This window comes from Cuculus canorus, chromosome 13 (assembly GCF_017976375.1).
Source record: "Cuculus canorus isolate bCucCan1 chromosome 13, bCucCan1.pri, whole genome shotgun sequence".
Taxonomy (NCBI): Eukaryota; Metazoa; Chordata; class Aves; order Cuculiformes; family Cuculidae; genus Cuculus; species Cuculus canorus.
Genome location: NC_071413.1, coordinates 9,035,076 through 9,060,512, shown reverse-complemented (window position 1 = coordinate 9,060,512; position 25,437 = coordinate 9,035,076). Strand labels below are relative to the sequence as shown.

The window sequence follows — 25,437 nt, the reverse complement described above, 5'->3', positions numbered from 1 at the left end:
ATGGCTCAGTTCTTATTTCAAACCAAAAAAACATGACAAACAGGAGTTTGTGTACAAGCCTAGTATTTGTCTCAAATTTTACCATGCAAAACATGCACAGAGCACCTGTTGATGAGCCACAAGCATCTGTGACACAGGTCCCAAGAATAAAACAGAGAAATATGTTAACTAGCTACTAAAACCATAACAGCCAACAAATTCCAATCCCTGACAGGGACTGAAAAACATACATTTCAGAAATACACCTACTTAAAACTAATTTTTTATGCTGCCATGAACATTACCAGCAGAGAAACAGTACCTGTTCATCTGTCCTTTAATAAAGAGGAAGATGACTGGGAGGAAAAACATGGTAATTTCTTGTCCAAAGTTGTCACTCAAATTGATGCAGCAATGGAATTCATAGCTGTTAAATGTATTGCTTTTCTCTATTTATCCAACTCAAGTGAGAACCTTTAGAGCCTGGGCCATCCAGCACCAGAACAGACAAGTCCTGCTCAAGCATACAGAGAAAAAACAGTCCGCAGAAACAGGCCAGATTCAGAACTGCTCTTGAGGGAAAAACCCTACGTATCTGACTGGAAGTTCTTCTGGAGCAGTGTCACTTTACCTATTAAGACCAGGCTTCATTTCAATCATTTAAGAAATATTATTGCCTCACAATATTACAAAAATTTACACATAAAATGCTCTAAGGATGGTGTACTTTAATGACTAAGAATTTGGGACAAATAAGTCTTCGCTGCTTTCTTGTTCAAGCTTTCTTCCTTAGCACCATGAACTCAAGGGTGCAAAATGCCCACGCAGCAGAAATGCACAATATGAATTAGCTACTTTTTTTCTCCCAAAAAAAGTTTAAAGGCAGGGAAAAGGGCAGAGGAACACCATGCAGATTGTAAAGGGTCCTGGGCAACAGAGCACTCAAGAATCCCAGATCATTTTTCAGCTGAAAGTACAAGAATGCATAAGGAAAGAACTTGATGTTTAGAACATCGCACACATATTTTGGGGTCTACCTTCTGCAAGTCCTGCCTGTTGACCATTGTTTTTCTTCTTGCTCCAGAAGAATTCCAAAACAGTATTCAAAATCAAAGCTTTCCTGGCATTTTAATGACCTGGGGATCCCCAGTCCTTTGAAGAAAGCCAGGTCCTCTATACGTGCTCAGAGGTCCATGCATGTCTTTCTTCATATAGTGCTGATGTTTTCTTTTTTTCATACAGATATCATAATACTCAGTGGTGGAAAGAAAGCTTTTTCGAGGCATGTAAATTCATATCTTGTTCTGTCTTTCACAAAATGAATTTTTTACCACCTAGTTTGCAAAATGGAATAACACAATTGCTCTTGCAAATTACAGCAATCACTCAGATTTTCAGAACCCAAGACTATTCAGGAAAAACAGATTTAGAATTGAAAACCTAAAGGATACACAATAAAGCTGTATCTTAAATGCTAAACATAGTTGGTAGCAAACCATAAAACCTTAGCAATATTTTTCATCATTCAATCTCCACATACAGCAAAGACAAAGGACGACTTCTATTTGATCATACAGGGCTCAGTATTTATTATTTATTCTCATTAAATACAATTATGTTGTGATCACTGCCAGTAAGCATTTCTGTGGTAGATTCATTCCGTTAGCCACACTGTTTCAGCAGAGCAAGGATTTTAGGACTGCGTCATCAATCAACTGAATCTGTCAATTTAATATGCTCTGGGATGTTCTTACAGTTGGCTACTAAGCTCTCTGTTAATACACTATTGAAAAGATTGAAACAATAGTAACCTATCATAGACTTAATAATGCCAAGTTACCTAACTTCGACAAAAGCACTGGGATGAACGGTCAGAAATGTCCCCACACTTCATTAAGTTAAATTTATTTTTTCTGAATTAACCTCTCTAGCTCCACTTTCTAAAGACAGACAGACACCGGTTGGTATTTCAGCAACTGTTTCCCTGGTTGCCTTCAGACATTCAGTTTGCTACTGTTGAGATAGTTAGGCCACTCTTCACCAAAGAGGAATGAAAAGTAAATCCTACTTCATCTCTGCTTCATTATCTCCACCTCAGTGGAACACAGTTACATATTGTTTCATCTGTTCTTACTGGTTGCAGTAGCATTGTATTTCTATTTATTATTAGCATAGTATTCTCTCACCACACATTCTTTTCTAGCTGCTTCAATGCTGCTGACTTTCTTAAATACATTCTTTGAACTGTGCTCCCAATTTCCTGTGAGTAAGACTCTCTCTTAGCTGTAGCTGGCTCCTAAGATAGACTTCTCTCTCTCATACATATTCAAATATCAAATGTATTTCTCCTGCATCTGATTAATTTTTTGGATACAAATAAAAATATCAAGACTTGTAAAGCAAAAACTGAAGCAATGTTCCAGTCATATTCCTCAAATATACTAGAAGCAGTGGATAAACTGCCTTCCTTGTAGAAATTCACCTAGAGTTTAATTTGATAATGCTAGTTATTACAACTCAACAAATCGGCACTGGCCACTTTTCATCAAGAACAAAAGCAAACTATTCTGTTTGTTAGTGTCCAAGAAACAGACAACCTTGAACAGTTATACCACCATAAGAAATTACTCATCATCTGTGTTTGTAAATATTCCCTCTGCTTATGGAAAAATATTTCAATCCCATTCAGTGCACCAGCTACCACAACAAATCAAGGGTACAGGGGTGCAAACTGTTTCCACATTTTTTTCATTATTAGACATGATCTTTTATCCACAGCAGGCACAGGTGCAAAAGTAAGCAGTGCATTCCCATTTTATTGTCATATATTATACTCTAGAGCAACAGTAGTTCTTCATTTAATTCAAAGAAAATATTTGAAACCTTCACTGTCTCCGTGAAGTATTCTTTTTGAACATAAATGAAGGGAATTATCATGCTGTTTCTGAATTCCATGTCAGTATTACTTGTCTCCCGTCTTAAACCACTTTCCAAGTGAAGATGCTTAATTGCAAATGCAGATTTAGCTATGGTAAGATGGCACTTAAGGCTGTAGAAATATAAAGCACCAAGCATGAAAAATTCACCAGTTTAGAACTGTTAGCAAAGTTTATGAAAAGCAAGCCAAAAAGAGATGCTGAAATTAAATACACAGAAATAATTGAAAGGCTATACTAAATGCATGCATCATGTACCACAAAGCCAAGACAGCAATATCAAATGGGTTTGCATTTCAAGAAAAAAAGAACAACAGTATAATTTAGCATATTTGTACTTGGGTCAGATCCAGCTAATTGAATCATAGAACAGTATAAAATCACTTGGTTGGAAAAGACCTTTAGGATCATTGAGTCAAACGGTACCTGTCCACTACTAAACCATATCCCTGAGCACTTCATCTACCCATCTTTTAAATACCTTCAAGGATGGTGACTCCACCACCTCCCTGGGCAGCCTGTACCGGTGCCCAATAACTCTTTTGGTGAAGAAATTTTTCATGATGTGTAATCTGAACTTGCCCTTGCACAACTCGGGGCCATTTCCTCTCATCCTACCACCTGTTACTTCGGAGAAGAGACCAGCAACCACCTCGTGACAACCTCCTTTCAGGCAGTTGTAGACGGTGCTAAGGTCTCCCCTCAGCCTCTTCTTCTTTAGCCTAAACAACCCCAGTACCCTCAGCCATTCCTGCTTCGCTGCCCTTCTCTGGATGCGCTCCAGCAATTCAATGTCTTTCTTGTAGTGAGGGGCCCAAAACTGAACACAGCATTTCAATGGAAAGGATTCTGTTCAAGGTGAAAGATGAATGGAGGAAGGGAGATCAGGAAGGAGGCAGATATTTGTCATAAAAAAAATAATTTGGGAGAATGCAATGAGTAGTGAATGCGTTATCTGGCAGTAAACACTCCAAATATTAAAAAAACCACTACAGCAGTATCTTCATTCCCTTGACTGTTATTAAGTAGAAGGCAAACAAATGCTTCTTTGCAGAAACAGAGTTTGAAGCTCTGCCAGGCACGGTCACATCTAACACACATTCTTTATTACTGTATAAAGTGCAAGAATATTAGTCATTTAATGAATAGCTGAAGGATACCTGTTACAAGTAGTGAAATTATCATAACTTGTTAAAGGTAAATAAGGCTAAAAATGGGAATTTCTTCACTTGGGAGCTGTTGTAAGCGCAGAACAGTCTCCACCTCATGTCTACAAAAACGCATGTTCTGGCTTCTACTGAAACAGCCGTCACAGGCATCACTGATGACCTTCTTAAATATAAGACCTAACACTGTCTTCTCCTTCTCTTCTCTTAAAAACCCTCATCAATATCTTTGGCATCATAAATTATCTCTCACAAAAACTTCAGTTTGGTACACAGTTGTACAATCAGTGGGCTTCCTGCCATTCTTCTTAGAGCTGCATTCAGTAGTCTTTCTTCTCTTCCCTCCATACACTACAGACGTGTTCCAAGAGGCTCTTCTCACTCTACCACTGTTCCACATTTCCTACATTTACACTTCAGTTGATCTCATTCACTCATGGACTGACAACCCTCAAATATTCTTCTTTTGCAGATCTCTACCCTGCCACCTTTCTCTCCTCTCACAGAGACTGCAATACTAAATATAACAATAGAATTACACATTTATTCCACCTAACCTCATTCCAACCACTGCCCTTCTCTCCAAAAGGAATATTTTGCCCAATCACAGATGAAGGTTTTGAGACAGAGCAGCCATAAGATACATATATAGATATATATATTTCTCTTTTTTTATCATTTATTCTGATATTAAGAAATGCATATTAAAGAAGGGGGGAAAGAGCTCTCTGAGAAGTAGAAATTCTCTTTGCATCTGTATTCAAATAAGGAGATGAAACAGGACACACTGAAACAGTAGCTCTTTTGTTGTTTGGAAGACACATGAAATTTCATGAAATAAGGAGCTATTTATATACAGAATCTAATTACATAAAGCATTCCATACCTCTGCCACTGAATTTTCTGAAGCAGTATGGGTTACTGGGTTTGTTGCTCGTATGGTTGGGATTACATTATTTTTGGCTTTTTAAAGTAGCTCCCTGTTTTCCTAAAGAACAGCTGTTTCTATCCATTGGACTTTGCTACTTAGTATCATAGTATCACAGTATCATAGTATCATAGTATAGTTAGGGTTGGAAGGGATCTTAAAGATTATCTTGTTCCAACCCCACTGCCATGGGCAGGGAGTTCCCACTGGATCAGGCTGCCCAAAGCCCCATCCAACCTGGCCTTGAACACCTCCAGGGATGGGGCAGCCACAGCCTCCCTGGGCAACCTGTGCCAGTGCCTCACCACTCTCATAATGAAGAAATTCTTCCTAATGTCCAGTCTAAATCTGCCCCTCTCCAGTTTATACCTGTTCCCCCTGGTCCTATCCCCACAAGCCTTTACGAATAGCCCCTCTCCAGGTACTGGAAGGTCGCCATAAGATCTCCTCTGAGCCTCCTCCAGGCTGAACAGGCCCAACTCTCTCAACCTGTCCTTGTAGAGAAGGTGCTCCAGCCCTATGATCACCTTTGTAGCCCTCCTCTAGACTCCTTCCAACAGCTCCATATCCTTCTTATGTTGAGGATTCCAGAACTGGACACAGAATTCCAGATGAGGTCTCACAAGAGAGGAACAGAGGGGCAGAATCACTTCCCTTGCCGTGCTGACCACGCTCCTTTCGATGCAGCCCAGAATACAGTTGGCCTTCTGGGCTGTGAGCGCACATTGCCGGCTCGTGTCAAGCTTCTCATTGACCAGCACCCCCAAGTCCTTCTCTCAGGGCTGCTCTCAAGCACATCAGCCCCCATCGTGTACTGAAAACGGGAATTGCCCTGACCCAGGTGCAGGACCTTACACTTGGCCTTGTTCAATCTTATGAGGTTCTCAGAGGCCCACTTCTCCGGTCTGTCGAGGTCCCTCTGAATGACACCCCGTCCTTCTGGTATGGCAACTACACCACTCAGCTTGGTGTCTTCTTCTGTTATAACAAGCTGGCCATGCCTACCTACTTGCTCAGTCTGTTTATTCCATTTCCAACACAGCACAGTATTATCTGGCATCATGTATCATACACATCATGCAACAATTTCCCTCAAGCACAATCATGGCTTTTAAAACTCAAACTTTGCCACACAATGACAAGGTCTCCACATTAGCAGAACTGCATTCCCTCCTCCTCTGCCCCAGCTCATCAGTCTCCAGCATGACTCAACCCAACCGAAAAGCAGGAGGTTTACAAGTCACTTCATTTCTCTCAAGTGAGATACATCATATGGAGGAAATAAATAAAATGTTCTACAAAAGCTATTTTCAGTGCCTGGCCCTGGTGGATAATGGGGTCTATCTGGTTTCATAAGCTGTTTCTAACTGGGAGTCTTTCTACATTAGTTTTGCCTTAACCAGAGTGATATTACCATTTTGAAGCCCATGCTATGATGGTGGCAGAACTATGCCCAGTAGCACATCAACATTTCCTTGTAACTTTTTATCATGACAAATGTATTTTGGAATTATTCTGGTTGTTACAGTTACAGCCTTATCTCCAAGACTGTGGGTACGGTAAACACTGCCTTTGCAAAAATGCATTTTCCTAAGATCTTGTGCTGAGGGCCATCTTTTACTTGCCAAAATCCCAGCCTTCAGCTAGACTCTGGGGTTTCCAACACATTTTTAATGATTTCACTTCAAATAGAGGAAACTTATTGGCTAGCCATGAGATGTTAATGTATATGCTCTTCTTTGTCTCCCTCTCACTTGTACATTGTTGGTGTAGTGAGCTGCGTTAACAGTTACACAAAACAAAAAGGAAAAAAATAAAGAAAATTACTGTCATGTATCATTGTGAAGAAAATGAAGTTAAAGTATGTTATTTTCAGTAGTCATGAGGGATTGAAACCAGAAGCAAACGTTTATCTGGATATTGCAGAAACTGATATATCATTATGATTGCAGCTGGCTTTTGTTTTTCCCAAGAGTTCCACGATGTTAAAATTTTTAGTTTGAATTATACCAAGTTTTGAGTATCCCCTGATAGCTGTTATTTGCCCTTACTTCTAGTCAAATTACGTGCACTGATAGCTGTCAGCACTGTGCAGAACCGAGAGCCCTCTCAGAAAAGCATCCCCAAACCTATAAAAATAACTGCAAAAGAATTAAATGGGGCAGGTGTGAAAAAAAGAGCAATGAGGGCTAACAGAGGAGAGATGGTTCATTGCAATGAAAGGGGCCAGGTAGTAGCTGAAATTTCAGTATTATAAATAGGACATTATGTAGCTGAACTAAAAATAGGAGTTTTATTTTTACTTAATGTTCCTCACTGCTGGCTGCTGACCTAGAGAGAGAGGACTCAGAAAGGAGAATTAAACAATTCCCCACAACCATGCAAAACAAAACCACTAGCCTGGCTTCAATGTCTGTTTGTAAACTAAGAATAATACCTTTCTTTAAACCAAATTCAAAAGATGCCTCACTGAAAAAACTCCCTAACGTTGCTGTGAAAAGAATGCAATAGAATACAACAGTTTCTGCAGAAATCCAACAACAATTACAAATTCCCCCTCTACATACTTGTTTATAACAGAAAATCACTGGTGTATCTAATCTGATTCCTTCATGCATTTTATATGTATGCAACTGTTGTCCTATGCTGTAAGCAGTCTCTGCTCAATAGCAGTAATAGATTATCATTCCACTGCTTGGTTTCAAATCAATATGGAGGGGCCTAGCATAGGTTTGGAAGAAAATGCTGTCAAACTGCCACCTGCCAACTGTCTCAGGGCAGCATCTTGTGTTTTTCCCTTTCCTAAGGACGAATTTTACACTTAAACTGAGAATCCTAATTTAGCTATGGTAAAAAGGCAGCTTATGGGGCCAGCTGCTACGGTGGCTTCATACTTTTTTTTCCATTTAAAAAAAATATATGAAACTAACACAAGCCTAAACCACCAAATTTGGATTTAGTTTCAAGTCCACACATCTAATTCTCAGGACAAAAGAGACCCGAAAGCATGGTTTTGGTTCTCCTTACATAAATAAGAGGAAGTTGTAAAATAGAAACAGATCTGAATCTGAACTTAAGTTCACAGATGTTTAAGTCCACCTCTTTTTTAGGGGGCCCATCACTAACTAAAATCTAAATGTCTCAATAGACTTGTAGCTTCCCCATACTATTTTCGGCTACATCTGCTAATACTGGATCTTCGTAAGGTACCATAGACCTCAAGGGGCTATGCTGAAGCATTCATTCACCACCACTTTCACAGGAAGCTGAAACGAAGATGAGAAAATGGTGATTGTATGGAGAGTAAGCCATAATTACTTCAAAGAGTTTATGGCAACAACAAAACTAACTTGCACTACTTGTTATTGCTGGCCAAACTGAAATAAAAGTATCTATTATAAGATATTATTATCATTGTTTAAGGAAAAACACTTAGCATCTATGTAGTCTGCATGCAAATCCAATAGCCAGTCTTGCCTTCTCTGGGGCTGAAAAATGGGAGACTCCTTATTTGCTGTATTTGTACACAATTTGCATCCTTCATTAGTATTAGCAGTGTACTTTGTTTGGGAATGACAAGACTTAGAACATAATTCTGCACTTAGCTTAAATAATTCTAAAATTCAGGTTAGCAGAGGTAGATGATAATCTAAAACTTCTTGCTGCCGCTAAGCTATTTTAGCTTCTCTCATTGTCAAAGTGAAGTAAAACACACCAGAAATAAAATGCCTATTTGTAATGTCTCAAAAGACAATAGAAAGATTAATGTATTTTGTTTTCTGTCTTGATTTTAGGTAATATTTTTTCACTTTTCATATTTCGGTACAGCAGGCAGCTTCAGAGAAAAACAAGAACCATGCACCTTCCATATTTGAAATGCTGGCTATGTTTGCCATTTCCTTTCTTTCACTGTTACACTGATTTTTATACATTTATACACACACACATATATATACATATAAGTACATATATATATACATATACATACATATATACACAACACCACTTCAAAGGTAGCTTTGGATGCTACTAATAATTTCAACAAACCTATATTGCTGCCTTTACTTTTTTCTCTCCCCTAATAACTCACTCACATACAACAGGCAAGAATTGCTGTGCAACCTCTGGAACCCTCTTGGCTGCAAATGGAAGGCAGCACGATCAAGGAAAGGACACACTAGAGACCTAGGTTCAGGTGAGCCATGGCTGCCAGGCATGACCTATGTCTCTAAGCACCATCTTGGATGTGAAGCACATGAGGAAACTTCAATCTAACAGCACCACAACACACTAAAACCAGCCTGTTGATCTATAATCACAAACAATGCAGGCCCTATCAAGCCACAAATAAAATCCCCTATGAACAACGCCCCAAGTTCTTCCCCAGGTGTTCAGCCTGCAGAAGCAGAGATATTCTAACAGGGACAAATTTCCCTGCCTACTGTTCTACTCAAAAGGAGAATTCTCACTTTGCTTGCAGGCGTGGCTTTTCTGATTCCCTAGTATAACGTACAGAACACAACACCTGTATGAAGCATCTTCCAACACATTGCTAATAAGCAATTAGAGGTAACACCATAACATCTCCGATGAGTACTGGACACCGGAACCGGTTTCTATTTTATGCACTACTCCCTGCAATAACATGCAACTTTCCAACTGGGAGACTGAGTTCAATTACATCATTTGCCCCCTCACCTTGAACACAGAATCAAGCATAGAAAAAGAAGCCTTTGACCACCACAGAAATAAATCAAGGGGGAATGTTTTGTTCCTGTTATACCTAGAAGATTACTTAAGAGCTCCCATTTTAAATACCAAGAGCTCCACAGGAAAGTTTCAGGTTTCCTTGTTGCTGCCCGTCTTTAGCCTTCACGCTGTCTATTCTTGGCCACCCTGCAAAACAGAACCAACAGCAGCACAGCTGCATCAGAGTAAGGGCAAACTGGCTTTCTGAAGAAACTTTGGGTATTTAAATATTTTCCTCACAGAAAGTATCGTAACTATTTTCTGAGTTAAAATAAACAAATTCTCTTATCACAAAACAGTATCTCAAACTCCACTCTCCCTAACTGCCACGTGCCAGCTGAATGACAGTGACTAGGTTTTGGACTGTTTGCTGTTGTGTACCACACACTTGTATATCCACCAAAATGAACCCACTGCGGACCAATTATGTTATTCCATTTGGAATTCCTCATTTGAGGATTTTTTATTTATTTTCCTCTGAGGTTTTCTGGAAGCACTAGTGGGATTAAGTTTAAATTAAATTGGGACCATCAGCATCCCAAAGATAACTATCTAGTAGCGCACATTTAATATTGATTTAATATGACTATGTGGGCTGCTTGTAACTGCAGCTGTCTAACTTACACCATTTATACACCAAGTACTTTATATATTCATTACCAATATGAAGCAACCAAAGTACAGCAAAATAATTCACACAAATATTCAGCTCTGAAAGCTACAGAAAAACGTGGGAATTAGAAGCTGGAATTCTTAGGTCACAAAGTGAGCTCAGGTGGATTGTTTCATGAATTGCACACGAAAGTCAAAGGTGCCTCTGGATAAATAATTATAATATTATAGATCATACAAAGCAAGTGACAAACCAACTACTGTGCCACCCAAAATGAAGAGCTAATAAAAAACTGCAACAATGCCAGTTGTCTTTGAGGATGACCTTATAGTCCTGACTGCTTCCAGAGCCAGCCAGGCACATCAGCCAGTTCAATATTCTGCTGAATTCTGAAAGGGCACAGGGTTGCTGTTTCTGAAACGCCTATTATAGCAATAACTTCAAATCTGGTTGTGGGATGAGGAGCAGGATCATAGAATCACAGAATCACTAGGTTGGAAAAGACCTTCAAGATCATGAAGCCTAACCGTACCTGTCCACTAACATATCGTATCTCTGAGCACTTCATCTACCCGTCTTTTCAATACCTCCATGGATGGTGACTCAATCACTTCCCTAAGCACCCTCTGCCAGTGCCTGAGAACCTTTTCGGTGAAGAATGTTTTCCTAATGTTCAGTCTGAACCTCCCCTGGTGCAACCTGAAGCCACTCCCTCTTGTACTATCACTTGGGAGAAGAGATGTAGTCTGTTCCTACCAAACAGCAGGGAGAGGGATATTGACAACATCAGCATCACTCCCTCCTGGTTTGTGATCACAACCCATTACGTTGTCCAGGGCTCTGCTCAAAGTCCAGCCACGTCTGCTGATTCCAATACTGCTGTTCAGAGCGCAACATCGACTTATTTAACAAAAGAAAAAGTGGGTGACAAACAAAGTAGGATTGTGCAAGAGAACTTGGCATCCACAGGTGATTAGGAACATCTCTAGGGAGTTTCAGGCCATGGGGATTATAGCATCATAGAATAGTTTGGGTTGGAAGGGACCTTAAAGCCCATCCAGTTCCACTCCCTGCCACGGGCAGGGACACCTCCCTGCTGGGTCAGGGGCTCCAAGCCCCATCCAACCTGGCCTTGAACACCTCCAGGGATGGGGCAGCCACGGCTTCCCTGGGCAGCCTGTGCCAGTGCCTCATCACTCTCATCGTGAAGAAATTCTTCCTAATGTCTGCTCTAAATCTTCTCCCTTCCAATTTAAAGCCATTCCTTCTCATCCTATAACTCCATGCCCATGGAAAAAGCCCCTCCCCACCTTTCTTGTAGCCCCTTCAGGTACTGGAAGTTGCTCTAACGTCTCCCCAGAGCCTCCTCTTCTGCAGGCTGAACAATCCCAGCTCCCTCAGCCTGTCCTCCTCTCAGAGGTGCTCCAGCCTCCTCCTCCTCCCGGCCAGGCTGCAGGACCAGCCCCATCCAAGATGGCGCCGGGCCCGCAGGGCGCACCCCCCCTCCTCCCCCCCCCGCTGGGCGGTGCGAGCTGCTGCGGGCGGGCAGGGGCTGCGGGCTCGAGGGTGGGCGCCCCGCGGGATGTGAGGGGGGTGGGGTGGTTAGCGGTGGAAAGGACTGGGATCGCCTCTTGGGCTCGCAGGACGAAACGTGTTTTGGAAAACAGCCCCAAACTTCATAGAATGGTTTGGGTTGGACCTTAAAGCCCATCCAGCTACACCCGCTGCCACGGGCAGGGACACCTCCTGCTGGATCAGGGGCTCCAAGCCCCATCCAACCTGGCCTTCAACATCTCAGGGATGGGGCAGCCACAGCTTCCCTGGGCAACCTGGGCCAGGGCCTCACCACCCTCACAGTGAAGAAATTCCTCCTCATGTCCAGTCTAAATCTGCCCCTCTCCAGTTTATACCCACTGCCCCTCGTCCTATCCCCACAAGCCTTTGTGAACAGTCCCTCTCCAGCTTTCTCATAGACGCTTCAGGTACTGGAAGGTCACTCTTAAGGTCGTCTCAGAGCCTTCTCTTCTCCAAGCTGACTCCAACTCTCTCAGCCTGTCCTCGAATGGAAGGTGCTCCAGCCCTTGGATCATCCTTGTAGCCTCCTCTGGACCCATTCCAACAGCTCCATTTCCTTCTTATGTTGAGGATTCCAGAACTGGACACAATACTTCAGATGAGATCTCACAGAGCGCAGTGATGCAAGCACAGGCAATAACCATCTCAGACAAGTGCTGGAGAAACACAGCTTCATATTTCACCTTTACTTACAGTCCAACAGTCCAGCCCCTGGCTGCTGGCAGTGCCAGAGAACTCCAAATTCCTGAAGGGTGAAGATCAGTCATTAATTAGTACTGCTTGCCTTTGAAGCACCAATTCCATGCTAACAGAGCGTGGTTTTAGTAACCTATGCCTTTAGCACCTCAATATTGGGGATGAGATGGTCGTATCTGTGTTCCAGTGGTAAACTTGGTTACACTCGTCTGTCTTAAGGCATCTGATATTTTTCCCAAGTCAAACCGAATGCCCAGGTTCTGGATGATGAGGTCTGTACTGGGGATGAGTCTTCTCTAGCCATCAGTAAGATCTTTTCCAGGTAATGAATACTCCAAAGACATTTTGCACAGTTCCCTTTTTGAAATGCAGCTTATTTTATCGAGGGTTCTATGTTAAAAATAGTAATAGTCTTGCTGGTTAACATGTTGGCTTCATATCAAAGTTCCCAGACTTTAAAATCTCACCAAACAGTTCAAAGGAACAATTAAAAGCATGACTATTCACAAGAACTACTTTTAGGCTAAATATATATTTTTGTTCCCATTGTGATATTTTTGGTACACAGAAATTTAAATGTGTATGGGGAACCTGATGTGAATTAGCATTCACTTAGAAGTTTTGATTAGTAGACCTTCCTTTGCCATAAAGCACATTGTTGATTAGCATCATAGTTACTAGTGAGCCTCTGTTACACCACATGCCTATTTATCTTGAGTGATACAAACACCTCTACGAAAGAGGACAGACTATTAGCTTCATCAGGTTCTTCCTGTTTAGGCCAAGCAGAATTAGAATTAGCAAATTACAAATGAAAGTCTCTGTAAAAAAATTAGTGGAACCACTAAGATTTGCTACATTACTCCTTCTTAGTGAATGTTAGTAAAACTGAATGTGTAACTTAAGTCTACATTCTAAAGCCTATTATGTTGTCCAGGAAGAGAATTACCTTTGCTTAAACAGAAGTGTTAATAATTGATTTTCAATTAAGCAGTCAGATTCCAATATCATAGTCTTCCTGTTGTTTGTGTCATTTTAGGCATTCCACAAAAATGCATTTCATCTATATCAGAACTATTTTATAGTAGATACCATGCATTCTTCTGAAGCACAGGCAGTGCCAACATTAAGAAGTGCCTGACTGTTGAAGACACTTATTCATGTGGTGTAGAGCTGTAGCAAAGTGTATTAACACACGGGAAATATTCATTACAATGATTCACAATTACATTAGGCAGAACTAACTTTTCAGCTGCGTATTTCAGTAATAGATATTCATATCAATCATGCCTGTGGAATGTGTATGAAGACTGCACTTCTGTCTTGGTTTTGGCTGGAATAGTTAATATTCTTCCTAGTAGAAAAAGAAACAAAACCAAGATAACAGCATTTCATTTCCCAGCAAGAGAAAGTACACTACCAATAGTGTAACCAGCTGTTTCCTATAGAGCTGCAGGGATTTAGCTGGAGAGTTCTCACTCCTTGCTCTGTGCTCCTCTGTCCATCTATTCTGCAGACTTTTGTTGCGCTTTCATACAGAAAATCCTCACTGCTATGATCAGGTCTGTGTTAGAGCTGCCATTTGCCCTTCCTGCTTCTATTTCCCCATTCTTCACTTTCCCACATGAAGTGCCCAGGAGCTTCTCACAAATGAGCTTCTGATGCAACAGAAAATTCCATAAAATTTCTTTTTTTCTTCTCTCAAGTTTGCTCCTTCAGAAGGAAGAATGAGGAAGATGCTTCTTTACACAAATGATGTTAAATAAAGTATATTCAAAATCATTATAGAAAAGGTTTATTTCACTCAACACATCCCCTACTCACCACTCAGCTCACTTTAGGAAACAAAAAAACCTGCATTTACGATTTCTCCCTTGCCCTCTTTCTCTGCCAGATAAATCTAAGTATTATTACACTAGTGTTTCACAGCTTCACGATCCAATTAGCAACATGACCCCTCTCAAAAAAAAAAAAGGAATAAACCCACAGGAATCAATGGGCTATATCATATCACACTACTAGTGAGCAATTAGCAAAGAGAAACAGAAGGATGACTGAGTATACTTTTGCTAGATAAATAACGTTTACCTGTAAATAGATTTATTGCTAAATGTAGTCCAAAGTATCAACAGAAATTGTGCTTGCCATTTGGTCTTTCATTCATTAAGCACATTGATCTTTGGACGCATGATTCCAACTAATGAGCTGTGTTACGTTGCTCTTGGATTCTTATTTTATTGCTATTTTAGTGAAAGACCTGCACTCACTGAAGCCGATGAAAAAAGGCTTCAGCTCTTCTGCACTCACATATCAGCTTCTCAACCAAATCTGCAAGACAATTCTCAGTGTATTTACTTAAAGACTACAAGCATCACCAAATCAATCCTATTTAAAAGCTTGCCTGAAGTAGATTTTGTCATCACAGATGGAAGAAGGATCAAGGATGTAGAGTTCCCAGTTAGGGAACTCCACTATAAAGTACTCTTCAAAAGTATTCTGAAGAGTAACAAGAAAAGGACTGCACCACTTCTACCCACTCAAGTATTTAATTCAAATAATGCATAATTTACTTCTTCTAAGAAAGCAGAGTGTGTCAAAAGATGCAGAAACAACTGCTTCAGTCTTTCTCAGAACTTTCACTGAGAACATTTGTGGTTAAGTTTTAACAGTTTAACTGGGTCCATCAGGCATTGAAAATAAGTGCAATTATTCTAGAATTAATCTTTCAAAATAGAGGACAAAACACAGCATTCTTCCTAAAACATGGCATGTAACTAGTTCCAAGACTGAGTGTTGATGCTGATTCTTACAACAAACTGTAGAATTCGCTGTAGAATAGACATCCCTTCTTCAAAAGGTTTCAAAACAGTTCATATATTTGGCTCAATAAATTATTTTTTTAATTAGTCTTTTGTTGCTAGAGAGAAGTGTCATTTAAAAATAAGGCAAACCCAGCAGACACACAGAGAAGCAGTTCCATCACTGCACAAACCAACAAGTTTTAATGTAAAATCTTCTGAATTTAGAGACTCAATGAGGACTCTGCAGTTTCACAGCAAATAAACAGCTCTTGCCACTAATAAGGCAGCTTGGTTAACATGATACAAGTTGACTTGCATAACAGAAAGGCAAGTTAAACTTTCTTTCATTTCAACGTGAGCTTTCCTGTAAAAGCAATAGCCATAATTTTACTTCACTATTGTACCAGCATATGTGGAAGGACTGCTTCGCTTGTATTTTTGGCAGCACTCCTCTTCAAAAATCACTCAGCACACATTGATTATACTCAACAAAAATCAAGGCAATGCTCTGTAAATTCCTGGAAAGTTTCCATTCCGAATTTCTAAAGCCACTTGCTTTGGGTATGATGAACAAATTGTCTTACAACAGTCTACACTGTACATATGGTTGGCAGGAAGGATTTTTAATCTTCTTAGCGGAAGATGGAGTTCCATCATTTTAGCTCCAATAAAAATACTAGGACTCCTATTATTACTTGATAGGCAATTTCCAATTTGAAGCCACATCTGTTTAAAATTTCTTTTTGCTAATTCATTTAAGCAGTGTTATCACAACATTACAAAGAGTGATGGAAAAGTCACTCAGTGTTTTGCAAGAAGGCAAAAAACCCAAGAGATGAAAGAAAAACTGCTAAACAGAGAAATAATTGCAATTCAACACAAGGTAGGGAATACGGCAGCCTGGAATACATAATACTCCACACATATGGATTCCTCATTACTTAACAATCATAACAAAACACAGACTTGCCATCATAGTTTTCTTTTAGAGGTCAAAAGTTAAGTTGTGAGTGACAATTTATTATATTTATTTTCCTCCACATTGTTTGCCTTGCTGGGAATGATTATGTATCAGATGCATGTATTTTTTCACCTCTTCACAAACCACAGGCTGAGCATTGGTGATGTGAAAGAATTCTGTCAGCTTTCAAACAAGTGTCTCTATTGAGATGCAGCTGTCCACCTACAGTACAGCTCACTTCTCTGAGTTTTTGTGAGCATTAATTAGCTTCCGTCGCTTCTCCTGGTTCCTGGCTCTGTTTTCTTCATACTGGAAGACAGATAAGGAAATTAATAGATTGGCTGTTACTATTTAACAGATAAGTAAAATTTGAAAGCGTAGAGAGCATTTATTACCTGGGAACAGAAACAATATCTTTGACAGATGCATTAGAAATGCAGTTCCTGTTAATATCTATATATTGGCTCATTTTTACTTTGAAACTAACATTTATTTGATTAAAATACATGTTTCCAAGTCTGAGGTTATTAAGCTAAAGTGTATTAGAACATTCTAATAAAGAAGATTTAGTTAATCTTATGAAGGAACTTAATTATACAGCCATTTTATGTACGACAGCTGCACTTCACACATGATCGAGGAAAAAGGTAGCATCAGTGCTATTCTGGAGCACAGGTCAGACTCTTTTCCTTTTAAAAAATACTGATGAATATGTGTGTCTGCCTTCTGAAACATTAATTTTTCATCATAGACTTGGTCTATTTTTGATCCTGGTCATTAATTATATGCACAGATAAACTCGTACATTGAGATGAAAAGAATAAAGGCAAGTTTGGGTTGAATGAGGGTAAGGTGTTTTGGGGTCTTTTATGGTTTAGAAAAGAAACACAACAGAGATAAGGCTCCAGTGTAAAAGGGAATCAAGAAAGTCTGCACAGTTTAGATACACCCATAAGACTACCATGCTTCCAAGTATACATCTGCACTAGCAAAAGCCTGAAGAGCTCAACCGTTTTTCATTGCAGCCTAAAAGGAAACTTTTTCATGGCTCAAAGAAATGAAAAATTAAAAATCAATGCATGATTTGGTATATATTTCATGGGAAGCAAATTATTCTTGGCCTTCAGTTAAAGCATATATTTGTTCAATTTTTTTAATAATTGGTACCAAGACTAAAACCCAAGTAACCCACAAATACCCAGTTCTCTACAGACTGTAATAAACTACTAAGGTGATGGATTTTGGAACGGATTTGCAGTTTTTCACTCCTTATGCTGACTGGTTTATAACTGAAATAATGGTGCAACTTCACTTAACATTTACAGAATGCTTAACTTTTTCCCATGCCAGTATTTAATTTTTCAATAACCCATCCATGTTTTTACATAGAAGGAGTACAATGGGTCTTGTACGTAGTCTACACTTGTGAATAGGTTTTCAGGGGCTTCCTGATAATGGCCAGATTTTAAGAGGGCAGACAGATATAGCCATCAAGAACTCCAAAGGTTTCAACAAAACAAAGTAAAAGATTACACAGAAACAAAATTTACTTGCCATCTGTGCTACAATTTTTACAGGGGGTTGAAAAAATTGGTATTTGACAGAAGCAGATGAATTTTTTTTCTCTGTAGACTGACAGAGGGAAGAAAGGGGCCCAAACTGTTCTGGCTGTGACGCACTTGAAGCTTCTTTTTTTAGACACAATTGTAAAAATTATGTCAAAATCAGTGACTACAATTTCAAGTTAATAGGTGTGTGAAAAGTTCATTTATGTGTTCTGCCATGTAGGCATGAAACCACAAATATAAAGACCAGCTGATACTCTTCTGAAAATGTGCCCATTAGGTACTTAATCTACTTCAGCTCCTAGAGTCTTCCATTCCTTCATATCTGTAGATGTGGTACGGCAATGAGTAGGTCCTAAGCAGCAATATTTTCATTTAGGGCCTAACTAAGCAGCTCATCAAGTACTTTCAGTCAGCATAACTGACTGCAGAAATAAGTGTTGCTCATGGAAGAGTGACCATTACTGCTTTATATTCCATTCTGTGTGTATACAACCACAAAAAAAAAAAAAAAGACAAGAAAAAAATCAGAAGCAACCTGTAAAGTGTCATTTCCTATTTGTTTGGTTGAAATGTGTGTTTGCCCGGTCTTGTATATCGAAAAATAGACCTCGCCTTTTGTTAAAGACATATTTTACCCAACATATTTATCAAAAAAAGTTTAAATTTCATCTCAAATGCCTACTCCAGAATGTGCTTACATTTCAAGGCCTATTTTTCAATTTGTACTCTTAGTAAAGAGCAACTTTATTTCTAACCCATGAACTTTGTTTTTTTTAAGCACTTAACTTGCAGTAAATTTCTTTCTTACCTCTTTCTTTAAGCACTTCCGCATCTCACGGTCAATATCATTGCAATGGCCAAAAAATTTCAAAATGTTGTGCTGATAAGTTAGAGAGAGGAAAAAAAAAATTACAATTCAAATACAAGGTTTCTTCCTTTGAAACTCAAAATTTCTTATAAGTCACTTGCATTTTGCAACATTTTCCTTTTCTCTTTTTGAGAAGAAGGATGCTTTGTAACATTTTACTGAGTAGCTACAAATTAGAGCTGCTCTTGAAACTCACTTGAGCCACCCCTGCCTTGCTACAAGCTGAAGGTACTCCCCATGTTGTTTATCCAGACTAAAACAGACTACCTAAACTGAACTATGAAGTCTAAATGTAGAATATCATAGATTTTTTTTTTTATATAGGAATCAATCTTATAACTTTCACTCACACTAGCTTGAATAATGTACAAAAAATAAATATTCTGAACTCCAGTTTGTGATATAGAAAGATGTAGGGAGATCTACAGGCATCCTGGAGGCAATGTCTTCTGTGCTTTAGATTGCATTATTTTTTCACGACCTAGAGAGGCAAAGGACTTGATGCTACATCATCCCAGCCACATGAAGTATGTAGTATTGGCCCAAAAGCCCTAAATGATTGAAATATTAGAACAAGTATAAAAACTAGGGAATTAAGTTTCTCCAGATCTTGTGGTTAATAAATAACATGCATTTACCACCTTGATGACACAGCACCACTGTAGGCCCTACGCATACTTAAGCGTTATTTGGTTTGTGAAAAACTGCAGGTGATGTCCTCATGAAGGCATTGCCCAGGTAACCTGATTACATTCACCATAAAAATCTATCCCCTTCGACCATATTTCCTGAATATCTTCATATTATCAGTCATCAAATCATCGTCAGAATGCATTCTTTTTAAAAGGACTACTTTTCCAGAATGATGCTTGTTAACATGTCACAGAATCTCACAGCAGAATCTGGAAGCAGAGCATTCCAGCACTTCAGAAGACCTGAAGGAGCGGAGTTTTTAGTAGGTACTTAGAGCTATACAATCAATAAAGAGAATTCGACCAATCCTGTGGAGAACTAATGAATTTAAAAAAAAAAAAAAAGGCCATGAAGAAAGGGTGTGAATAAAGTCCCTTCTGTATTTCAAAGGGAAACCTACGTGCATTTCTGTAGCTGATAGACCGCCAGATGGATTTATACGAGTAATACAGGAACTTTATTAAGAATTCAACTGTGGGCAAGATTTGAGCCAGCAGAACACGACTGAAAGTTGGAGTGGGTTAATAAAGATTATGACAAACACTTAACTATAGCAGTGCTATAATTAGCTTGTTTATACCTCTCTGCTTTATAAAGGGCATCAGATGACACTGAAGCAGTTGCATGTGATAAATGGTCACTTCACTAGAAGTTGATGTTGCTTTTACAGCTTTTTCGTTGTAGCTAATACAGATTTAGTTTTGTATTCTACTCACACACCTGCATGTTAAATACCAAGCCAAGTGCTCACATTTCAAGCTAACTCCGCTCTTACTAGTGCATAGGGTGAGTTGAATCTGTTTATTTAGCCAGATTCCTAAGCTGTCAACTTTTTGGCTCAGATTATGAGGAAAAATGAATCAGTTTCTCAAAAATAGCAATTACCCCTATTACAGTGATTGCAAGACAATATGCATTTCTTTCAGCTGCCACCTATAAAAGTCTTTCTAAAGCATCCACTTGGCACCAGAGTGGACTTATTAGGAAAAAAAAAAAAAAAAATCAAAATAATGACATTAAATAGGAATCCCATTAGCCTCTTCTCATTAGACGCAAGACTTGATATGGCAGGTTCTAGATTAGGAATAAAGTAAATCAAACTGACTTTTGTGAAAAGTGCACACACACGACACCAAATTAAAAACTAACACTCTTTGTCCCTCAGGAATATCAATTTAAATTGTAGATGAAGGTTCTCAGGCCATTTTGGCATTACAGCAAACCAGCAGCTAGTCACTGAGAACTGATCAAGATCACTGACTTTTCAGATTTTGGTGACTTCAATTTGAAAAGAATATTTCAGTAGACTGCCCTTGAATTTTAAACAAAAAGGTATTGCTTCCTTTCAAGTGGGTGTGAAAGAAGCCATCTTCACCCCTTCTGATACTGCTAGCACAAATACCCTCTCATATTTGACCACAAGACTGACAAGAGTAATTCCTTTTCATGTAAACATCAACTTCAAATAAAACAAAGAATACCATCCTGTACATGACTGTACTGTTGCTGCTCCTAGTCCCTTCAGAAGTCCAACTGGCAATAGATTCCTCTGAATCACCTGCTGCCAAGGAATTCAAATACACTTTTCAGCTCCAGTTCCCTCTTCAACTCAAGGTAGTCTATCAAGCTGCATTACACAACAAGCAGATGATGCTTGTCTATTTACAGTCATTTTTATTAAAAAAAAAAAAAGAATAAGTCAACCGTTACTTTCAAGTAGTAAAAGAATATTTCTGGATTCTCTAGTTGAAGCATAGAAAGCCCAACTATGTTTGTACCGAAAAGCGGGATGAATCTGTGTATTTTCTTTCCTGAAGGGTTTTGTGTTCACAATTACAAAAATTAATGAAAACATTTAATTTTATATTGCCTATACAAGTTACATTCCCCTTTTAACAGACAGTCATTTTATTTGGCAATGCATTTTATACCATAATGGTTAATGTACAAGGACAGTCTTCTCACTCTAGCTACTGAATGCTTGTAGCTACATTACATTAAAATTGTTTCCAAAAAAAACCCAAACACCACAAGTCAACAAAAAAAAAAGAAAGTCTCTACAATCCCAAATTACGTAAAGCATCCTTAGACAAATTAAAATTTTAGAACTCGGAAGAAAAGCGTAACTCTTACACTCAATACAACTTTTAATTTTAAAGCCTGGAGATGTTCTGTACAAGAACATTGTATCTTAGCTTTAAAAAGATCTAGGCATTGCATAGGAACAGACAGGCAATGGTGTGGGAAATAACCACACATGAGATGGCATCAACAGATTCCCACATGCTTACATTTCAGCATATCACACTGCAAGTGCCAACAAAAAAACAACTAAATGTTGCTGAACAAACCAAATACAATATACACATTGCAAGTGAATTTTGGTATTAAAACTCTGCTCCTTTCATTGTTGTAATTTAGAAATCATAAGAAAGTGTGATATTGCAAAAGTTTTCTTGTTAGTTTAGCTGCTCTAAAATCTGCAAAAAAGTTGTTATTCGTCTTTCACAATTACCTCTCACATTCCATGTATTATCAGCCTTGCTTTTCTCGCTGTAATGACTTTTGCAAAGAAAAATTTAGAATTCTACTCAAAGCAGTAAAGTTAACATTTGTATTGTCTTAGAATTTATGGATAACTGCATTACAAAAAATGTATAAACATCGCATCTGAACATGGAGATGAAAATATTGTAGATTGCACGTAATGGCGCAAACCATTGTTTTAACATTCATATTCAACATTTAAATAGATTTTTGTCCCAGTGGGAACTTAAATTCAACTTTTAATGCACTAATGCAAAAATATATCTGTACAGAACATTTATTTAGAGTATGCGAGAGAACCGGAAAAGTAATTAACAACATTGCAACAATGCTGCAGATATAGCAGTCATTGCAGGCACAGACTCTTCTACATCTAGGTGTTTACTACAGAGCAAATTAAAATAAAAAGGCTTTTAAAGGAGTAAGATGAAGATTTTATCTTCTTGAAGCAATGAAGAGCCTTAAGAAATCTGAAGACAATTTGGTATTCTACATCCTTGGGTAGGTGCCTATTAAGAAGATGGAATTCTAACAGTAATTTGCATTTAGCTCTTTAAGCATTGAATCTAAGGCATGCTGCATGTCCAGATCCCTGTCAACACATCTGCTTATAAAGAGGCTGAAGCACCTGCCCAGTGGACAGCTGGAATATGGAGATGCTGTGAGTGTACAAAACCAGGACATTTTAAGTTGCTTCTATTGTTGGGGTTTTTTGTGGGACACATAGTCCTAAAAGGTGCAGAAATTAATTCATCTCTTAAAATAGGTCCATATTTGTCAAGCTGCAGCACAGGAACTTTTAAGGCATGCTCCATTTCCTAATGTAGTCTCTGGTAAAATTTTACACACATTTGTCAGACACCTCCTCGGTGAAAAAGTACTAGCTGCACTCATTGCTGTTCTGCTTAGAGGCGGGTTTCCCTCTATGATCATATAATATTCTCACTAATTCATTTGACACTCATTTCTCCAGCCCACCCACTCTTTTCTATGCAGAAAACTCCTTACCTCCTTGTGACACTTCTTGAGCATACTGATAATTAGGTTACATTCTTCAGTGTGCAGATGAGGAGACAGGTCTGGATGCATCTTTAGTTTGGAATAAGTTTAGTAGTATGAGGACAAGAAGCTGAGAAACCTTCCACCTGCCAACAATAAAATATGAAAGTATAACTAAAAGGTTTGTTAACTTCTTAAGATACTATCACACAGTATTATTATAACAAAAAATACTTCAGATCAAAATACAGCATAATATGTATAATCTATATAACACCATTAAAGTACTTTAAAACAGCATGTCTGTTCTACACAGCCCAAATATTAAAAGTTAAGTAGAAGTTTATATTCTTAGCTGTCGTGGACGTAACCATGCATTGGGACTTTAATTTTCAGGGACTCTCTAGTAGCATTAATCTTTCTTGAACTGCAGATTACCTTTTCACTTTCCTACCTGAGTTTTCTTCTTTCTACCCTTAGAAAAGCTAAGTTTATGTAATTTTCTTTCTACCTTATACAAAGATGGATCAGAGCAGGAAGCACAATGATACTTCGTTATAGAACTCTGAGAACTGGCATCTTTTAAAGTCATCTACGTGCTTTTTGAAAAATCCTGAACCAAAGCTTTGATGATGTTTCAAAAAACAGAACTTGATTACCGAATCAAAATAGTAATGAGGTTTTCTCGTTATGCCCTGTTGGAATGTCCCTTCCTGCAGTTTCACATTGCTGCCTCTTGCCCTTTCACTGCACTCCTCTGAAAAGCACCTGAATCTGTCTTCTACAGACATCCCCCACACCTTCAGGTTGTGGAAGACAGTGTTTAGGTTTCCCTCAAGTCTTCTCTTTTTAATGCTAGATCAGCTTGGCTCCCTTATCCTTGTTGCGTATGCCAGCTGTTCCACCCTCCCGACCTCTTAGTTTCCCCTTTGCTGGACTTGGATTTTTATCATGTTAGACTGTGAGACCCACAGATGAACACAGTATTGTAGATGTGGCTTCAAGACTACAAAAAAGATGGGAATAATAACAGCTTCCCTTGACTTGCAGCTAAGCTTCTTCTAAGGCAGCCCAGTATGCTGTCAGCTTTTGTTGCCGCAAGGGTGCATTGCTAAATCATGTTTTAACTTCATATCAACCAGGACCCCCAGGTCCTTTCCTGCAGGGTTCTGTGGAGCAGGAGCAAACTAGAAATAAATGTTTAGATTACTTCCCATTTAAAAAAAAATACTCACAGAAGTAATTTTTTTGAAAAGGATGAAAGCGTCATATGACAATAGCTGAAATGAGATGACATTTTTGTTGTGGAAATCGCTTCACCATGGAGGGAAGAAGAAATGTCCAGTTTATACCAGGACAAAATTCTACTTATACGACCCATACTGCCACTGAACTAAAGAGAGACCTTTTTTGTTTGTTTACTTGGTATTTCTTCATTCCCCCTACTCCCCAAAAGATCCCCTTTCTAGTTGCAATACACCAGGCAAATACCACTACAGCTCGTACTAAGTAGCCATCACTGTTTTACTCTCCAGTTGAAGAGACAAGCTAAAAACAGTGGTCAAGTTTTGCAACCGTAAAATCCCAATATCCTGCTGCAGTGCTGGCTGCTACAATCTACACTGCTGTTCCTAGAATAGTCAAGTAATATATTCAATTTGAAGAGGGATGTACACTAACTCACACGGTATTTGCCATCATGTGTTCAGCCTAACAAGTGTTACATTCCCACAAGCAAACAAAATTAAAAAAACCCAAACAGATTTAAAAGCCTCTTGAGACCCACAAGAATATGCTCCACATAGCACTGCAAACACATCGTGATTTCTTTCAAAAATCTCCTCCATACTATCTGGAAGTCTAATATTACACCACATATACTCTTAGCACAGAAGAAGTTGGAAACCGTACAAATTATTAAGCATTCTATTCAACAAATTAACAAATGAACCTTTAGAAATATGACAGCAGGAGCACAACTGTAACAGCAAAGTGATTAAGAACCCTGCTGTGTTATTGCCACCAGCTTTTGATTGCATGTCGCACAAAGTCAATATGTTTTATCAGCGGATTGTTTTTGATAGCAGTAGAGTTAGCGTTCCCTTGAGAGGGTGACCTGCTCAATGACTGTGCATTACTTTAACACGTGTGAACTCAGCTGATTATTAAATCTCTTCATCATTCAGCCCCTGACCGCTCTTCCTAGAATTGTCATCTGAGCTAGCAGTCTCAGGAGGAGAAAGCAAGACCAGTGCCGTAGTGAAGCAGGCAGCATGCACATTGGCATGGCCAGAACGGTGAAGGGAGCATTTCAAAGAAAGATCCCTTCATTCTAAATTAAGATTAGTAATCACTGCC

The 25,437-nt window shown here is 39.0% G+C and overlaps 1 protein-coding gene and 1 long non-coding RNA gene across 4 annotated transcripts in view; both read right to left on the bottom strand.

The window, feature by feature from the left end:
• The window catches only part of LOC128853494 (uncharacterized), a 97,608-nt gene extending 85,788 nt beyond the window's left edge, over positions 1 to 11,820 (bottom strand). The window contains exon 1 of the long non-coding RNA XR_008452063.1: positions 11,682 to 11,820. This is a non-coding gene — a long non-coding RNA (uncharacterized LOC128853494). The remainder of the gene's footprint in view (positions 1 to 11,681) is intronic.
• A 1,203-nt stretch (positions 11,821 to 13,023) lies between these two features.
• The window catches only part of CMC2 (C-X9-C motif containing 2), a 17,532-nt gene continuing 5,118 nt past the window's right edge, over positions 13,024 to 25,437 (bottom strand). The window contains exons 1-4 of one of the 3 annotated variants that reach the window (XM_054078931.1): positions 24,315 to 24,435; positions 23,089 to 23,225; positions 18,781 to 18,852; positions 13,024 to 16,713 (exon numbers count right to left, since the gene is read on the bottom strand). In XM_054078931.1, the coding sequence (XP_053934906.1) occupies positions 16,639 to 16,713; positions 18,781 to 18,852; positions 23,089 to 23,169 (228 nt within the window). In that variant the 5' untranslated portion in view covers positions 23,170 to 23,225; positions 24,315 to 24,435 and the 3' untranslated portion in view covers positions 13,024 to 16,638. Of the gene's footprint in view, positions 16,714 to 18,780; positions 18,853 to 23,088; positions 23,226 to 24,314; positions 24,436 to 25,437 lie in introns of those variants that run through there. The other 2 variants (XM_054078930.1, XM_054078929.1) reach the window with 2 other exon arrangements.